The sequence below is a fragment of the Heptranchias perlo genome, chromosome 3 (assembly GCF_035084215.1).
Source record: "Heptranchias perlo isolate sHepPer1 chromosome 3, sHepPer1.hap1, whole genome shotgun sequence".
In the NCBI taxonomy this organism is placed as follows: Eukaryota; Metazoa; Chordata; class Chondrichthyes; order Hexanchiformes; family Hexanchidae; genus Heptranchias; species Heptranchias perlo.
Genome location: NC_090327.1, coordinates 127,062,108 through 127,081,887, shown reverse-complemented (window position 1 = coordinate 127,081,887; position 19,780 = coordinate 127,062,108). Strand labels below are relative to the sequence as shown.

The window sequence follows — 19,780 nt, the reverse complement described above, 5'->3', positions numbered from 1 at the left end:
ATCATCCCTTTTGTCATTTAATCACTCCTGCCCTCCACCCTATCACAGACCTTCCCTTTTGTTCTTTCCGCCACTCCCTTCCCCTCCCTCCTCCCTTTCCCTGGCTCTGTACTTGCTCAAAAACTGTTAAATCTTTATCCTTTTTCCAGTTCTGACGAAAGGTCTTCGACCAGAAACATTAACTCTGTTTCTTTCTCCACAGATGCTGCCTCACTTGCTGAGCTTCTCCAGCATTTTCTGTTTTTATTTCAGTTTTCCAGCATCCATGGTATTTTGCTTTTGTTATCTTCTGCACATACTGTTTGATGATTGGTGTGACCAACTTTTGCATTTTGGGAATCTATAGTTAGTATCAAGCCCCTTTTCTTTTTTGAGGACTACAACGTAACTCTTCTTTTGGCTTTATGGAATAAGATTCATAATGTTGGAACATAATAATGTATAATACCTTATGTTCCTTGAGTAGCACAATGATGCAGAATGTTAGGTGTTCCCTTCATGTAAAGCAGCCTATCAAAAGCAAAATACAGTGGATGCTGGAAATCTGAAATAAGAACAGAAAATGCTGGAGAAGCTCAGCAAGTCAGGCAGCATTTGTGGAGAAAGAAACAGAATTAACGTTTCAGGTCGATGACCTTTCATCAGAACTGGAAGATGTTAAAAGAGTTAAAGTTTTTAAGCAAGTACAGAGCCAGGGAAAGGGGGGGAAGGAGGGGAGGGGAGGAAAGAACAAAAGGGAAGGTCTGTGATAGGGTCGAGGGCATGAATGATTAAATGATAAAATGGATGATGGTGCAAGGCAAGGAGGGTGGTAATGGGACAGGTTAAGAAACAAAAGATTGGTCAGGAGTAGCTGTAAATGGCAACAGCAGAACCATTACCAGCACTAGCTGACCGAAAAAATGGGAGCAGTGGTTATGATCTGAAGTTATTGAAATCAGTGTTGAGTCCTGAAGGTTGTAAAGTGCCAAAACGAAAGATGAGGTGCTGTTCCTCGAGCCTACGTTGAGCTTCATTGAAACAATGTAAGAGGCCGAGGACAGAGAGGTCAGAGTAGGAGTGGGAAGGGGAATTAAAATGACAAGAGACCAGCAGGTCAGGGTCATGCTTGCGGACAGAGCGGAGGTGTTCAGCAAAGTGATCACCCAATCTGTGTTTGTAATCCAATCCCCAATGTAGAGGAGACCACACTGTGAGCAGCGAATACAGTTTACTAAATTGAAAGAATTACAAGTAAACCGCTGTTTCACCTGGAAGGAATGTTTGGGGCCCTGGACTGTGGGAAGGGAGGAGGTGAAGGGGCAGGTGTTGCATCTCCTGCACTCACACGGGAAGGTGCCGTGTGGAGGAGAGTGGGTGTTGGGATGATGGAAGAGTGGACCGGGGTGTCGCGGAGGGAGCGGTCTTTTCGGAATGCTGAAAGGGGAGGGAAAGATGTGTTTGGTGGTGACATCGCGCTGGAGGTGGCGGAAATGGCGGAGGATAATACGTTAAATGTGGAGGCTGGTGGGGTCGAAGGTGAGGACAATGGGGACCCTATCATGATTCTGGGAGGGAAGGGAAGGGAAGAAAGTTTTCCAGTTCGGGGCGAGAGCAGGAAACGGCACCGATACAGTCATCAATGTACCGGAAAAAGAGGCGAGGGAGGGGACCTGAGTAGGACTGGAACAAAGAACGTTCCACGTGTCCCACAAAAAGGCAGGCATAACTGGGACCCATACAGGTTCCCATAGCAACACCTTTTATTTGGAGGAAATGAGTGGAGTCAAAGGAGAAGTTGTTGGGAACTTGTCTGTAGTAATCTTATTTGCGGAACTTCTCTAGTTCTCAGAATGGGATGGGAACAATTACCTTGTGGCTCTGGTGTTATTGGTGTCATTCATTGTTTTGAGTACTTTTGTGACTACTTTGTTGGCTGGATTCAGGTGGAGATGTTTTAACCCTGCAATTGTGGCCACTGCTTGATCATGTATATCATACCAAATGGCCTGAAGTTTTGCAATATCAACTAAGCATTTCTGGATGAAAAATTATTACTTGGAATTAATCCCCTATTTTTAGAATACAAAACATTTGTTTCTGGCAGGTGAAATGATAATACCCAACAAATACCTGTTCAAATACCCGAGTTTAGGGAGAAACACTAGAGAGAGATGTCAATCGTTTTCACTCCCTTTTTTGTCTCCTAATCTGTATGTGAATAATATATTGATTTGAATCAATCTTCATGTAACTGCACCATATGTACTCAGCAGAATACATAATTTTGATACCATATTGGAAACAAAGAAAGCTGTCTTTATCATATTGAAGGCATTTCTGTTTTATATGTAGACTAAATGGATCTAAAAATCATGGCATTATATTAACCCCAGAGTAAGAAATGATCCTAGAAGTAAACTATGGTACAATTTTAAACAAAATTAAACCAATTTATGATGATGGAAATGTCTACTATTATCATTATATATTAATTTATGTAGCCTCAAAAACAATTTACTTATTGAACACTATTGCATCAGCGCCTTCTTAAGATTTGTTTGTGAAAATGTAAATAACATGCAAACCATCTCATTACAGGAAGATTGCTCATATACAGTCTCACTTAGATCTGGAGGATTTGTCCTTTCCATCTTATTGTGTAGTTTTCTATTTAATAAAGCACTTCACTGGAGCCCCCTTCCTCTCAGGTACAATTAGCAGGAAAGCTGAATGGAATCAAAGACTCAAATCTTAAATGTATTAAATTTCGAGCAGGAGTAAAAAGACATCCTATGATTGAAAAATATTATCATAAAGGAGCAATCTGATACATCAAGAAGGGAGGATTAATGAGTGGTAAAAGCCTGCATTGTTAGAATGAACTTGACAGCCACATCTCAATAGTTGCATCAGAATTTAATTTGATCTCTCTCCTGAATGTTGAAGTGTGCTATGTGCTGAATAGGAGACCCTGAGCAGTTTTGAATGTTGTTTTGTCTCATGCTTAAGTCAGTGTGCAATCTCCTGTTGTGACATAAAGCATCTTTGCAACATTAATTCCAGCCATATTAATCTATGGTTGGGTAACTTGGTCCTTTATCCAAATTCATTTATTATGAATATGTGCCTGCTAGCCAGCCCATGTGAACTTGATGCCATGTATCAATTCTAGTCAAGTGGGTGGGCAAATTGTCTACAGCATACATTGCTGATTGGCTGACTAGTTGGTTGATCTCCCATGGTGTTGCTCACATGAAGTTAAAAGATGGGTTGCCTGGGGACATTAAAGGCCCTGTTTAAGGCAAGTTGTTGTTGTTGTCGCTCATCAAAACTGCTTAAAAAACAAAAAAAAACTGAATTATATATAAACACATAAAATATGACAGTGAATTTTGTCCCTATTATTTTACCCAGAAATTTGATTTATGATTAATGATAGAAAGGAAAAAAGGATGTAATAAGCTTTGAATCATGTGTGGCATTAATATTCAATGATTTATAATTCTTTATCGCTATTTTCTGTGTGAGGAGGACTGCTGGAGCGAGAGCTACTCCTGGTCTTTGAATGGAGATCTGATATGTGAAAAACAATTTGGGTTTTTCCGTTGCTTATAGGACATCCCATTGTTGATCAGGACTCATAGATTTGGTTGAGTTGGGTAGTTTGGGGAACGTTAAACAGGTTGCCCAGATTAAGCTTGTATTCCATTGAGTATAGAAGACTAAGGCATGATCTAATTGAGGTGTTTAAGATGATTAAAGTATTTGATAGGCGAGATGGAGAGAAACTATTTCCTCTGGTGGGGGAGTCCAGAACAAGGGGGCATAACCTTAAAATTAGAGCTAGGGTGTTGAGGGGTGATGTCAGGAAGCACTTCTTCGCACAAAGGGTAGTGGAAATCTGGAACTCTCTTCCCCCAAAAAACTGTTGAGGCTGGGGGGGTCAAATGAAAAATTCAAAACTGAGATTGATAGATTTTTGTTAGGAAAGGGTATTAAGGGTTATGGAACCAAGGCGGGTAGATGGAGCTAAGATATCCAGGGTGCAGGCTTGTGGGGGCTGAGGCTTCGCCCATCCCTCATATGGCCATAGCCGTGAGGTGGCAGGGACTCCAAACATCGAAGTCTCATGCCCCCAGCCTTCTCCAAGAACCAGTGTACAGTCAGCGCATGTACCACCTGCCCAGACACACCAACCAACTCTCTGGCAGTTGTAGCGCCCAATTGATCCAGACCAGGATCAAGGCCTGGATTCCTGAAGATCTGGTGGAGAAAGGGGGGGTGGGTACATCTCATCATTTATACCAAGATGTGCTCGCGTCATGGATTTTCAGAGGCGGCATGGCCACCTTGGGGAAATATCCCTCCCGAGTGCTCTTCCTGCAGCAAGATTTTTGTTATCCTCAAATCAGGCACCCTGTTTCTTCCTGCGCTGCTGCCAGACTTGTCAGCTAACTTCTAGGCAAGCGATGTCCTTTAATCTCCGGCAGGCCTGCAGCAGCATTTAAACCTCCTCCCCCTATTTGGTGTGCACCCAATTGCAGGCACTACGCAGGTCCATTGTAATGACCTGAACCAGAAATTATGGGCCAGGTTCAGCTCCTTTGGAGCCAGGTGCATTTGGCCATTGTACGGCCTGAATTTTACTTGGGCTGTGGAGGGGGTTTGAGGAAAGGGGGATTTGAAAATCAGCCTCAGATCAAGAAATGTCCAGTTTTGATCCTTGCCCTGTGCTGAGTTAGCTGATCTCAGCCCAGTCAGCAGTAGGGGTGCTACAATTGGGCTACGGACGGGGAAAATCAGCTGGGATTCCTGCTCGTGATTATTATCCCACGCCATCTACTGACAATGTCATCAAAGTAATTAGCTTGAAAGAGTTACTGGGTGTGAGAGTGTGAAGGGTCTGAAATAACATTAGTAGGGTTATAGTCAATAACAGGGGATGCTTGAGCAGTTTTGTTTCCTATTATATATATGTGTCCGATCGGCTTTCTCACTGTGTTGGGCTCAGTAACTCCTTCTAGTCAGTACTCCTGATCTTATAGCAGTTAATTGTTTTTTGCCCAATTTGAGCTCATTGAAAATGTTGCTGCCCGTATCCTAACTTGCACCAATTCCCGTTCACTCATCACCCCTGTGTTCGCTGACTTACATTGGGTCCCCGATCGGCAACTCCTCAATTTAAAAATTTTTCATCCATGTTTTCAAATCCCTCTGTGGCCTCGCCCCTCCCTATCTCTGTAACCTCCTCCAGCCCTACAACCCTCCGAGATCTCTGCGCTCCTCCAAGTCTAGCTTCTTGTGCATCCCGATTTTAATCGCTCCATTGGCGGCCGTGCCTTCAGCTGCCTAAGCCCTAAGCTATGGAATTCCCTCCCTAGATCTCTCTGCCTCTGTCTCCTCCTTTAAGATACTTCTTAAAACCTACCTCTTTGACCAAGCTTTTGGTCACCTGTCCTAATAGCTCCTTATGAGGCTTTGTGTCAAATTTTGTTTGATAATCGCTCCTGTGAAGCGCCTTGGGACATTGAAGGCGCTGTGAAAATGCAAGTTGTTGTTGTGGATTGTTTAATCCACAACAACAACTTGCAACTTAGGAGTCTGGTGCTAATTATCATTCCCTGAGAGGAAAGGAAGGTAATCTGTTCTCAGATCTTTGCTAATGCCACAAAGGAACCTGTGATTATTATGGATATGAGAATGGTGCCAGATGACCTGTCCTGTCCTTGTGTCTTCCAATGGGCAGCTAGCCAGGGGGGTGGTGGGGGGCAGGGGAAGGGGGGAAGGGGGGCGGGGGAGGGGGGAAGGGGGGGCAGGGGAGGGGGAGGGGGCGGGGTGGGGATGAGACGTGCTCACCATGTATTTTTGATGCGAATGCATAATTGACAATGTCTTTTGGGCTGCATTCTTACTGATTAAGCATCTTATCAAAATGGTTTTCCTCAGGTAATTAGCAATCCCTCTGGCCTTTTAAAAAGCTGGGGCTGCTTGGATTCAAGACTGCCATGGAGAATACATTCAGACACAATGTCAGCAGCTAGCAAGTAGAATCTCATTATGTACCATGAATGGAATGCAGAAATTCACATTTCATAAAATAGATGTGAAATATTTCATAATTAGTAATGATGGTTTTGCATTATTAATATACTCATTATAACATTATCTGTGTACCAACAGTAAGCTTCTGAAATGCAGAACAGCCAGGGTCACACCCCTCCCTCATTGATCATTAAAAATAATCCTCTGTGAAATGGTAATCCAACAGCGGTGCTACATATTTCGATGGCTGTAATCTTTCCTAGTCTGGCATCAGGTGCAGATGTGCTATCATGCACAGTCTACCACGCTGGGAGCAGCTGAACCCCGATGCCTGATGTCAGTTTCAGCTCTCACCCATATCATTGCTGGGCTCAGCAGTAACTCTCACTAAAATCTTATTTAATTAGTATTGTACCTTTCCATTGGGCAGTACTTTTAAAAAGAGGTTTGTACAAGGCACATATAAAGGTAATTTCTGAGTCCCACATATAAAAATTAGCACATAAACTAGAGATTGGTAATAGCTGCCCTGATACAAGACGGCTGTTAGATTATTTGAAAAGGAAATCACATCCAAAGTACATTGGAGATATTTTTACATCGCGTTATCTGCCAGATTATAAGGGAAGGCTCACAAGTATGGATTTTATGAGCCTCCTTTAAAGTACTCCTTTAAAAAGTGACCATTTACACCCATTAAAGTGATTATTGATTTAATTCACATGAAGAGACCTTTTCAACACAAGTAAAAATATCAGTCAATGGCACATAAACATGCAGGGAAAGATTTCAGAGGGATTGACCACCTTAAAATAAAAGGCCGTTCTGAAATGAATAAAAGAATTGACACATAACCTGGCAGAGAACACCAAAAATCTTTCCCATTATTGCCTCCATGTTTTTTTTTTGCAGATTATACAATAAATCGCAAAACCACCAACTAAAAACTAAAAACTAAAAACTGAGGTAAGAAAAGATATAAAATCCTTGATTCCACAAAACTAAACCTCATTGTTCCGTGTCTCAAGGTACAAAATTGTGTTATCCCTTCATCTCTTTGACCTGGAAACTCAAATGGATTAATATTCAAGTTAAGATTGAATTGAAGATAATGCAATTCCACTTGGCTATGGACAAGAAAAACACATTTCTTTCACTATCATAACGCTAGCTGTTCTGTAGCAGTCAAGGACATTCATCCACCGATCTTCGGGTAAGCATTCTCCAAGGCGGCCTTTGAGACACACGACAACGCAAAATCGTCGAGCAGAAATTGATAGCCAAGTTCCGCACCCATGAGGACGGCCTCAACCGGGATCTTGGGTTCATGTCACGCTACACGTAACACCACCAGCAGGAAAAAAAAGTTATCTGTTTTTAATGCAACTGGACATTCTCTCTCTCTCTCTGCCTTTCGGTTCTCTTTCTCTCTGTAATTTGACCCATTGTGTATTCAGTATACTGGGACCTACTGTTTTCCGTGGCTAACCTGTCTGAACACCAACGACACCTTTGATTGGTGTGATGGTGTCCCAGCCTAATATAAGATATGCGATTTGAGAACCTCTCATTCACTCACTCACCTGACGAAGGAGATAATCTCCGAAAGCTTGTGATTTTCAAATAAAACTGTTGGACAATAACCTGGTGTTTTAAGATTCCTGACAATTGTCCACCCCAGTCCATCACCGGCATCTCCACATCACGTTCTGTAGCAAGATTCAGCGTGGTAGGCTGTGCATCAAAATGTGGCCTTATCAATCAAACATATAATACATTGGAACTTAGAAGGCGGTTTCAGTATTAATATGCAAGTTTCTGCTGACTTGTTCTCTTCCCTTTCCATAAATAAAGGCTCAGTGTTAGTGCACACTAGCATGCTCAAGTACTCAATTGATGTTGAAAGACCTCTGAGCAGCAGGTACATCTGTACAGGCTGTTTCTTCCCCTGCATCCCGGCTTTCTCAATCTCCCCCTTCTGGCTTGCCAATATGTACCTCTCCCTCCATGAGTCAGGGAACCCTAATGGGAGGCAGTGTTCTGAAAGCAGTCTAATCCCAAAGCAGTCCCTGACTCTGAGATTTAGCAGGTGAACACAACATACGATGAGAGGTCGGGAAGGATGAGCTCATACCTATGTGGAGAAGTCAAGAAATGAGGGAGTGGGGAGAAAGAAGACTGATCAGGGTTTACAGATCTAATTGCTATCCAGCTGCAAAGAGCGCGTGCAGACATGGGGAGGAGGAAAGAATTATTCTCGGCTCTAATGTTCTCCCCATGGTCAAATAGCCTGCCAGCACTTACGGCCATGGCTCATGGTATCAGAGAGCACGCAACACACAAGGAACTGTACCCTAGCAAGAACTCGAAGGAAGTTGAAACATTTTCAAGAAAAACAAACAAAAAAACGGATTCTTTAAGGTAGTCACCACAAGATATTGCCTAGTAAATGTCCACAATGGTGGGGAGGGCAGAAAGAGAGATAGATACAGAGAAAGAAGCATGTCAATAACAAAAGCAATCTGAATTTCAGAGCATAATGCTAACGTAATAATGGAAAAGGTAGTGAAACTATTCTTCTGAATACCATGGAGCTATTGTGATACAGAAGATTCAATTGATACATATGATGGGAAGTGGTTGGGGGGAGGGACGATGGGAGGCCAGAAAATGGAACTTGGTGGTGGATAGAGTGGATAGGAGACAGAATTGGGAAAACATCATGGGAGGGTACCAGTAAGGATGGAGAATCGCAGTTAGAAGCATAAAGAATGTGTTTTAAAAAAATCTTCAATGGATTAAATGGAGTTCAAATTTCACCTTCTGTTACTCTGATAATTGGGCTACATATACTACAGCTCCCCAAATAATGGCATAGTGATAGAGTACCTGGGATTTCATTGGGAAAAATTAAAAATAGACGATGGTGCCCATTCATTAATTCAGTCCAGTGAGCCAGGTTTCTGGGCATGTATAAATTCCACATTTGCCCAAAAGGAATGTGCTCAAAAAGTTTTTAAAAATCTACAATTAGGTGATTAGAATATGTGCTTGTTGTCCTGTTCATATAATTAGTGAAAATTAACCTGCAATTTGCTATACTGGCTTATTGTTTACATACCTACATACTAAACGAAGGCTATTCCAATATAGCTGTTAATATTTATTTATCTACTTTTATTTCTTACATTACTATTTCATCTGAACATTATATTTAATTCCAACAATTTACATTTGATGAATTGACATTTATGTCAACGGGATTCTTATTGTACTGTGGTTCTTAATCCACAATGCTTGCTACTGCTATTCAACTCTGTCGTTAGATCAGAATTTCTTTACAGCAAAGAATCAGTATGGCAAATTTAAATATTATTCATGGTTCATGATTCAATAGTAACTTTCAGAAGGGAATTGGATAAATACTTGAAGGGGAAAAATTTGCATGGCTTTGGGGAAAGGGCAGGGGAATGAGAATAATTGGATAGCTCTATCAAAGAGTTGGCACAGGCATGATGGGCAGAATGGCCTCTTTCTGTGTTGTATCAGTCTATGATTCTATGTACAGATGAACCTGGAAACTGCAGAATACTGTACAGAAATAATGATTGAAAATGGCTGCGTAGGAACACATCATTAAAAGTCCATTCATGTCAACGTGACTAAAATCACTTCCTTTCCTCATGTATTTAAGCATTCACCAGCCACTTCATCTTTCTTCTGCAGTGGTGTTGCAGACCTGTAAAGTAACAGTCTTGGCTGCTCTTCTTGTTTCACTAGTTGTTAGAGGATAAATGAACTGCTAGACATCTGAACGTCAAACTCATTACTGTTTAAAAAAAAGTTTAAATGTGAACGATTGTAAAAGCTGCAAAAATACAGGGGTAGAAAAAAAAAGTGTCAATACTGGAAATCAAGCAAAAATACATAGCAGGTGAGTTAGCATCTGAAAGAAAAATGATGGGCACACCAGAAAAAATAACCTTTCATAAGACCTCAGTACGAAAAAGATGCACCTACCTAAATCGGCATTGAGAATAGAAGCATACCAAATCTTTTCTAAGTAACGCCATTTATTGATAAATATATTATTCCTGTAGTGGATTACTACAAGGAACAACCACTGACAAGATCCCATAGATTAATGAGATTTGATAAACAAACGGTGTACCTTGTCACTCAGAAGGGGACAGCCACGTTCGGCAGCTTTTGAGTTTGAAAATTAATCAAGCTTATTTGAAAATAAAAAGTATGTGTAGCCACTTGAGTGTCAATTAAATACTGCACACTGGAAGCTGCAATGCTTTAAATGAGACTGTGAAGTGAACAGCCGTATTATAAGAACAGAAGAAAGCATACTATGAACATTTAGTACCTGGACAAAAAAAATAAACTATATATAGAAGCCTCTGCAAGTTAGGTTTGCTAAATACTTTTGGAATTCGAGTACACATGAATACTACGTTGGTGCCCAAACAGTAATTAAAGCACTGGTAGGATATTTACAGCTACTCTTGAGGTTTATTTGGCATATGGCATTTCTTGATGAATTCTGTCAGCATTCTCTTCCTCTACATTGAAACTGGACGTCTGTTAGGAAAAGTTTGACTGTGTTTAAATAAAGCTTGGCGGAGGAGGCGTCTGATGGTCAGCATGTTTATCTAGTAGTTGAGTCACACAGACCAAGGTCATCCCAGGTACAATTCCTATTCTGTGCTGATGAGTTGGCTGATCTGTCAGGAGAGCAGTGGGGCTGCTATAATTGCCCTCCGCGCCCCAGTTAGGGAGGGGGAATTCAGCCCGCTCCTGATTGCTATCCAGTTTCCACTGCTGGTAGTCTGAATGTGTGACTATCCAACGAGGATGGGATCAGAGTTAGTTGTGATGCCCGTGTGGGCGAATAGCCAGTGAAAGCTGACACGTGAATAATGGCTACTTAGTCAAGGCAGTAGAGGGTACTTAACACCAGAGAATCACACGCGGGTAAGGAGTCATCAGCTTCAGGAGGGGAAAGGGGAAGGGTGAAAACTGACAGAAAGAAAACTGAAAAAAAATAATAAACCTGAGGGAAGATGCTATCTTAAATGCGAACACAATGAAGATCTTAAATTAAACAGACACAAAACTTTACAAAAAGAAGAATTTAATCATAAGGAAACAACAGATGCAACTACTTCACAAAATAAAATAATTGTTCTTAATGGTAGTGAAATTAGTGGACAAGGGTGAGGGGGAGCAAATTGCCACTACCACAGTGGGCAAATATTAGTACCAGCAATGTCACAGTAAGGGAACATGGTGTGCAAAGTTCTCCCTTACTGGGCTTTGAACATAATGTCATGTCCAATGGAATTCAGTCACCTCAGTAGTTAGAAAGCTGTAAACATTCTGGTTTGCGTCACTTATAGGAGAAAATTATATTTAGCAAGAAATAATCAACTCTTGGGATTCATTGCGGATACTCAGCGAGGCTAGTTACTGGTAAAAATACTGCAAAGAAAACTGGTGAAATTCTGTATCTTAGTAAAGTAATTGTATTTAAGGGGAAACTAGATAAGTACACGAGGGAGAAAGGAATAGAAGGATATGCTGATAGGGTGAGATGAAGAGGCATGGGAGGAGGCTTGTGTGGAGTTTAAACACTGGCATAAGCCAGTTGGGCCGAATGGCCTGTTTCTATGCTGTAAATTCTATGTAATTCTGACTGTAAATAATGAACTGCAGGAATTATAACAAAGTAATGCAGAAGATTTGTTGAATCAGCCTAGTGGTGTCAGAAAGAAAAAGTCACCTGCACAACATGTACAAAATAATTTTTAAATCTTTATTTAATGAAAGAAATTTTCAGTGTGTCAAATATGAAATTGAATATACAAAAACTTTACATCAGTCCTGCAAACAAAGAAAAATAAAATCCTTAACTAGGAAATCCTAGCATTATTTTTCTGCATGAAAGAGAAAATGGATGAAAAAAAAAAGCTTACGGCAGTTTAGGACTGCACAGCACACTGTGCCAAGATCCCTAGTTACACAGAAGTTCAGAATAAAAATCTACACAATGTTCTTCTGAAGAACCCAACTAGTCTGTAACACAATTTTGTTTTAAAACCTTGAAATGCAACAAACTATTTACCGAATCAAATCACTGTATCCCGAACAACCCATCCCTCCCAGAAAACTCTGTTGCCAGTCTTGTCCATAGTAACATCCCTTCATAAAAAGGTCAATGAAGAATTTACTTGATGTTAACAGATCACAAAGTTTTTGCTCTCGTGCAGTGTTCAAGAAGTGTTAGTCACTGCCGTGACTGATCCCCGTTCTTTGGCTTGGCACACCAATCTACTGTAATACTATTACATTCCAGAAATGACTCCCCCTCCTGCACCCCACCCACCCCCACATTTTTACATTTAAAACATGAAAAAAAACAGGAATTTTGTTCCCTTGTAAAAAGAATGCTCGCAAGAAGTTTCGTTTTGAAATCGAGTTACTGATTCTGGCATAATGATCCTACAGATTGGCAAAGATTTACAACATTCCAGGGTCTTCTATTAAAGTCTGAGATCTGTTACATTAAGTAAATTGTTTTCAAACACCCGCCTCAAATAAAATCATTCAGCTCGGCTTCGAGCGCGGCCGCCATTTCATCAGCTTCCGAACTGCTGTCGTCTTCGTTGCTGGAGAGCTTGCTGGAATCGCTGCCTGCTCCATCGTCTTCCAACTTTCGCTTGTGCCCCCTTCAATAACAGAAAACACGCCACATTACTGAAAGGAAAAAAACACATTTGCTTCTTTCTTGCTTCGAAACTGAGCTCTCAAAAATTGAGAGAAATATAGCTAGGCCCAAAACTACCCACAAGAAAGTACACAATGACTTCATATCAACAAGGTCAAAGAGCATCACAGCAATCAGCATCCATTTACTCTGTTATGTCTATTTTTATTCATACAGGATAAGTTGTGCATTTGTAATTACTGCTTAATAAGGGGGTAAAATTGCTATGTCAAAAAGATTGCAGCAGAGTAATCAGGAGAGGACACACAATTGGCAACAGTGAAAATTAACCAAGCAATTCATTTCATGAGGGAGAGAGACCAAGATCATGTAACTCATTCGTTATTCCTTAAACCATACAGTTATACAAGTCTTCTTCACAAGAATACACTGAGCTGTTATCATTTCTGATTACAAATTTGATCTGTAACACTGGTGGAAAAAATTAATTTGATTTCTTTATTCCATCCTTCGCTACAGGACATATTTAAGCACAGATGGTGCTTTAATAGGAACATAAGAACATAGGAACAGGAGTAGGCCATTCAGCCCCTCGAGCCCGTTCTGCCATTCAATTAGATCATGGCTGATCTGTATCTTAACTCCATCTACCTGCCTTGGTTCCGTAACCTTTAATACCCTTGCCTAACAAAAATCTATCAATCTCAGTTTTGAAATTTTCAATTGACCCGCAGGCTCAACAGCTTTTTGGGGAAGAGAGTTCCAGATTTCCACTACCCTTTGTGTGAAGAAGTGCTTCCTGACATCACCCCTGAACGGCCTATTTCTAATTTTAAGGTCATGCCCCCTTGTTCTGGACTCCCTCATCGGAGGAAATAGTTTCTCTCTATCTAACCTATCAAATCCTTTAATCATCTTAAACACTTCAATTAGATCACCCCTTAATCTTCTATATTCAAGGGAATACAAGCCCAGTCTATGCAACTAGGCCTAATAATTTAACCCTTTTAGCCCCGGTATCATCCTGGTGAATCTGCGCTGCACCCCCTCCGAGGCCAATATATCCTTCCTGAGGTTCGATGTCCAAAACTGAACACAGTACTCCAGATGGGGTCTAACCAGAGCTCTGTACAGCTGTAACATAACTTCCACCCCTTTGTATTCCAGCCCTCTTGAGATAGAGGTCAACATTCCATTAGCCTTTTTAATTACTTTTTGTATCTGTCCACTAGCTTTTAGTGATTTCTGTGTTTAGACCCCAAAATCTCTGCTCCTCTACAGTTCCCAGCTTCTTGCCATTTAGAAACTACTCTGATCTATCTTTCTTAGGTCCAAAGTGGATGACCTCACACGTCCCCACATTGAACTCCATCTGCCCCAGTTTTGCCCACTCACTTAATCTATCAATGTCCCTTTGCAACTTTCTGCTCCCATCTACACTATTTACTGAGCCACTTAACTTAGTGTCGTCAGCAAACTTAGATATAGGGCACTCTATTCCTTCATCCAAGTCATTTTTAAATATGGGGAACCAAAAATAGTAATACTTCTCATTAGTTTATGCAATGCTGTTTTTTTGGCCATAGTAATTCCTACAACAATGAAGGAAGGATCAGTCCGAAACATGTTTCAACATCAGCACAAAAATGATTACACTTGGGGAAGGTTTGTCACTCATATTACCAACTTAGCACTGCTTTGCTCTCTCTTAAAATGGGAGAAAGTCTTGCATTTGTATAGCGCCTTTCACAACCTCCGGAAGTCCCAGGGTGCTTTACAGCCAATTAATTACTTTTGAAGTGTAGTCACTATTGTAATGTAGGAAACAGAAGTACAAATGGTGCTGTTATTTGAAATACCAAGTCTATACTTTGTAATATTTTTGACGCAAAAGAAAATCCGATAAACCAACACAAAGTACAGGCATTACATATATTAAATGGCAAAACAAAGACACTACTTTAAATCAAAAAACCTAATATATTAGTCACCCCATATTTCACTGAAATGTGCGAGAAAATTGAGGTTTATCACAGCTGAATTATTTTTTCAATTCCAGACCTGCCTTTGGGTTTGAAGAAAACACTTAGTTGGTCTAGTACCATCAGGCTGTACAGATACCGACAATGGATGAATCACTTATTAAACTATTATCATGTCCAAATGTTCAAACTCCTGCCAGATTCACAATAAATTTCTGTCCCTTCTGTCAAATCAGTTCCTCTGGTCTACTGACTTCTGCCGTCGAGTGAAGAGTGTGAGGGCAGAAACAGAAAACTGCTCCTGCTGTTAATTCACATCATCAGCATGGCAATTATAAAGTTCATCAAAATCAACCTTTGAAATGCAGTTCCAGCTTACTGATCTGATGATGTACAACTTCCCTTGAAGGGGGAACTTTACTGTGGGTCAAAAAACAGGTCTAACATATTATATTTGCAAAACTATTATTGAAATTCTCATCATTAATGTTAAGTGGTCTCTACACAACCACCGATGGAAATACCAACATTGCCTTCAGTGGGTTGTTCCCTCCCAAAGGAATTCTTATGAGCTTACAGATATCCAGCTAGTCTTTATTTAAAAATAAAAGCAATCTGTGCAAGCACTGTGATGCTGACAGTATTATAGTAATACAGGAGTAACTTTACTGCTTACTAATATAAATACTTTCCAAATTTATTTTATAAAAAGTTTTAAAATGTTATCTTTGCTCTTCCCCAAGAATCTTTTCCACCTATTTTCTTGTTTTGTATTAAGCATCGTGCCAGTGTGGTGTCAATTTTGGTGCTGAACAATGGGATGAAACCAACATAACTTGGCCAGTAAAAGTGCACAAGGCTGAAGTGTGATCTCACAACAACTGGTAAATCTGGGAATGTACCACTCTTCAAACTGAGGGGGAATTTGGAAATGGCAGCAGTATTGCGTTGGGACCCTGCAAGCCCCTAATGGCCAGTAAAGGTGGTGGGTGGGGGGGGACAAAATCTTTCAGAATCATGTAAATAACTTGGAAGATCAAGATTTTGAGGAGGGAAGAGGGGGAAAATAATCAAAGTCCTTGCATCTTACACAAATGCTGTGAATACATCATGAGAGGTAGAGCAAAAGATAATAATAAATGACTGGCAATAAGAGGTTCTGGGGAGGGAAGAACAAGGTTACTTGTCTCGTAAGCAAGTTTTGTGAATGGTAGGTAGATAGTATTACAAATATAATATATTAGATCTGTACCTTTCAGCGTGGTGAAGTAAGGTGTGTAACGTTTTTGACTCAAGGCAGTCATGTGATATTTTGCTTCAGTATTTTAGTAGTATTACAGTGATAGTCGAACCCCTGTCATGTTTAGGGGCCACAGTAAACATCAAAGAATGCACTCCATGTCCCAGACTACCTGTGAGCAATGTCACAAGAAATCTAAAGCTTAATGCATTCTTTTATCTCCTGCAATATGTTGACATAAGAAAGAAAGAACTTGCATTTCTATAGCGCCTTTCACGACCTCAGGACATCCCAAAGCGCTTTAGAGCCAATGAAGTACTTTTGAAGTGTAATCACTGTTGTAATGTAGGAAACGACACAGCCAATTTGTGCACAGCAAGCTCCCACAAACAGCAAAGTGATACTGACCAGATTATCTGTTTTTTTAGTGATGTTGGTTGAGGGATAACTCTTGGCTAGGACACCGGGAAGAACTCCCCTGCTCTTTTCAAAATAGTGCCATGGGATCTTTAGCGTCTACATGAGAGAGCAGATGGGGCCTCGGTTTAATGTCTCAACCGAAAGACGGCACCTCCGACAGTGTAGCAATCCCTCAGTACTGCACTGAAGTGTTGGCCTAGATCTTGTGCTCAAGTCTCTAGAGTGGGGCTTGAACCCACAACCTTCTGACTCAGAGGTGAGAGGGCTACCCACTGAACCGTGGCGGACACTATTAGGCAACACAACTTTATAAACATGGCTGACATTTTTCTGAGCCACTGAAAAGCAACAGTACTAAAGTTCTTAACGATGACTCACAAAATGTGCACATTTCAATAATACATTTTTTTATGATAATGTAGATAATCATCTTAGGCAACGTGACTATTTTCACAAGCTATAAAGAAATTCAATCTCCATACAAATGGCGATTATAATTGTAGTGGCAATGTACAAGTCTCATTGCCCACCACTGCAATGGGCATCACTCCTTACCCTCAAGAACAAAAGGAACTTCCATATGACTGGAACAAAAATATACTGTAAAATTGATTCTAAGTGCACAATACTGTTATAACATTCCAATTTCCTTAATCTAGTGCAGTCCATGTTCTTTGACCTTTGCTAATGTTACATTCTGAAGCAGTGGACGACATGAAGGGCATCTTTATTATGGAAGTAGTTTCTTCAGAACTTGCTAAAATTGATATGTGTGTGTAAATCTCCACTGATCAATAAAGTCCAGTTAGCACAGTCTGATCTTTGAGGGATGGGACTTTGATCATCTCTCTGAGCATCTGTGGCAGAACGCTCATTTCCATCAAAGCTGGCTTCTTTTATTGCAGACTGAGGTTTCTCTGCTGTTTATCACACAGCACTTCATAAGTATTTTGAAATGACTCAATTAAGGGACCCCCACCCCCACCCCCACACAAAACGACACCTTCGCTTCTCTCATTTTTTCTAAATTTAGAAAAGGTTTAGATTTCAAAGCTTGACATTTCCAATTCTCAAAGCCAAGTTTCTGCAAGTTAATCATATATTATTAACGGTACTACCTTGTATTAATCTCGCTGGGCACTGAGACAATACAGCAGGTGACATCCCAGCTAATCAGGGTAATTCCTTTTCTGTGCGATGTTCTAGAGAGTTGTGCATATGCAAAAGGGAGCCCAAATGAGTCTGGACTGTGTCCCCTGAAATCACGTTAGATGATCCAGGATGAACCTGGATTGGTGTTGGATTGCTTGATCCAGGATTCAATATATATTGCATATATATATTGCCTTTCCTCCATCTACAAGGCACAATTCAGGAGTGTGATGGAATACTCTCCACTTGCTTGGATGAGTGCAGCTCCAACAACACTCAAGAAGCTCGACACCATCCAAGATAAAGCAGCCCGCTTGATTGGCACCCCATCCACCACCCTAAACATTCACTCCCTTCACCACCGGCGCACTGTGGCTGCAGTGTGTACCATCCACAGGATGCACTGCAGCAACTCACCAAGGCTTCTTCGACAGCACCTCCCAAACCCGCGACCTCTACCACCTAGAAGGACAAGAGCAGCAGGCATATGGGAACAACACTACCTGCACGTTCCCCTCCAAGTCACACACCATCCTGACTTGGAAATATATCGCCGTTCCTTCATCGTCGCTGGGTCAAAATCCTGGAACTCCCTTCCTAACAGCACTGTGGGAGAACCGTCACCACACGGACTGCAGCGGTTCAAGAAGGCAGCTCACCACCACCTTCTCAAGGGCAATTAGGGATGGGCAATAAATGCCGGCCTCGCCAGCGACGCCCACATCCCATGAACGAATATAAAAAAAAATAACATTTCATGACAGGAATTTGCTTCATAACAAGGATTGAATGGAACACTGAAACATACTTCAATTGGGTACTAGAGAAGAGTATTTATAGATACAGTGACAATATGACGTTTGTCAAATCATTTTCAGGTCGGGTAACTAGTTAAAAATGAACAAATTACAAATACCAGTGAAAAATAAACGGTTCAATAAATATAATTTCACATTCACACCAGCATTCTTATCCTTATTTAGTCAATATATCAAGCAGGTTTTTTATATCTACTGAAGTTAGTTTTTTTGGTCATTTGTCAGTAAATAAAGAATTTTTGCATTTGGCAGATCAGTAAAAACATTCTGAACTGGGCTCTCTTCCTAGATATTCAAGAATTCATGGCAACCCCCACTTTTCTGCAGTACTCTTGCGTCTTAAACCTTCCGCAGCCAAGAGGATGGGCCCGAAGCCCGCCTGCACACCCACACCTCCACCACTACTGTTTTACAAAAAAGATGGCTAGGAGTTACCCAAGAGAAATCTGAGGCAACTCGTACTCTAACTGGCCCCCTCCCTCCAATATTTGTTTCAGTGGAGAGAGGGGGAAAGAGTAGCTGGGGTCCACTTTGTGCCACCTCACAAGGCAGCAAGGAAAACTCCCCCAAGAGCAATGGGACAACTCAAATCCTACCACTGTAAAATGCTGTGCCACTTTAAGGCTCCCAATCCAACAGATTCGAACATTACACTTGGATCCAATGAATTAGCCTGGTAGTCCAAGTACGTGAAAGCACTTAAACTGGCAACAGATTCTCGTATCAACATGCTACAGATTTTGAAAGCCTTTCATTAGTATGGACAATGAGTACTGCTTTAATCCTCAAGGAAATGAAACACAACATAAGTCATTTCTACAGCTTTTGATGTCTTAAAATCAGCATTTATCATCAAGTATTTCATAGCCATGCATTTTAATGCACTATTTTCTTTGCAGCTTTTAAAACATTAGGTTTGTCTTCCTTTTCTTTTTGTTGGAGGCAATTCTCCAAAATATTTGATCATAGCAGTTAAACCTACATGAATAGATTGAATTCTTTTTACAGAAATAGTGAAACTATTACTGAATGGGGGCATATTGACTGAAAATATTAGATTACATTTAATAGGAACACAATTAACTACAAACTGTATGAGTGTGGCAGTTAACTGTTTTTGACTAGGGTGTCCTGGTTATTCATGAGGTCAGGCGAATTAAAAAGGGCTCATCTATATGGTTCACTTCTGAACAATGTTGCTATGTTACTTTATTTTCATAACTCTCAAAATACCTTACAGCCAAGTTGCTATGCAACAGGGGTAGTTTAATGAAAAATATAAGCTACTCTGATCAAACCAACAACTTTCAGTGGGCAAGTGAAGCACTCAGTAAAGTAGGCAACTTCCCATCTCAATGATTTTTGTTACATCTAGCTCCAGAGTGGCACTAGAATAGACAGACTTCCT

The 19,780-nt window shown here is 40.8% G+C and overlaps 1 protein-coding gene across 2 annotated transcripts in view; it reads right to left on the bottom strand.

Moving 5' to 3' along the window:
* Positions 1-11,827: 11,827 nt before the first annotated feature.
* Positions 11,828-19,780, bottom strand: part of ctdp1 (CTD (carboxy-terminal domain, RNA polymerase II, polypeptide A) phosphatase, subunit 1) — a 285,855-nt gene continuing 277,902 nt past the window's right edge. For both annotated transcript variants that reach the window (XM_067981952.1, XM_067981951.1), the window contains one exon: positions 11,828-12,761. In XM_067981952.1, the coding sequence (XP_067838053.1) occupies positions 12,672-12,761 (90 nt within the window). In that variant the 3' untranslated portion in view covers positions 11,828-12,671. The remainder of the gene's footprint in view (positions 12,762-19,780) is intronic.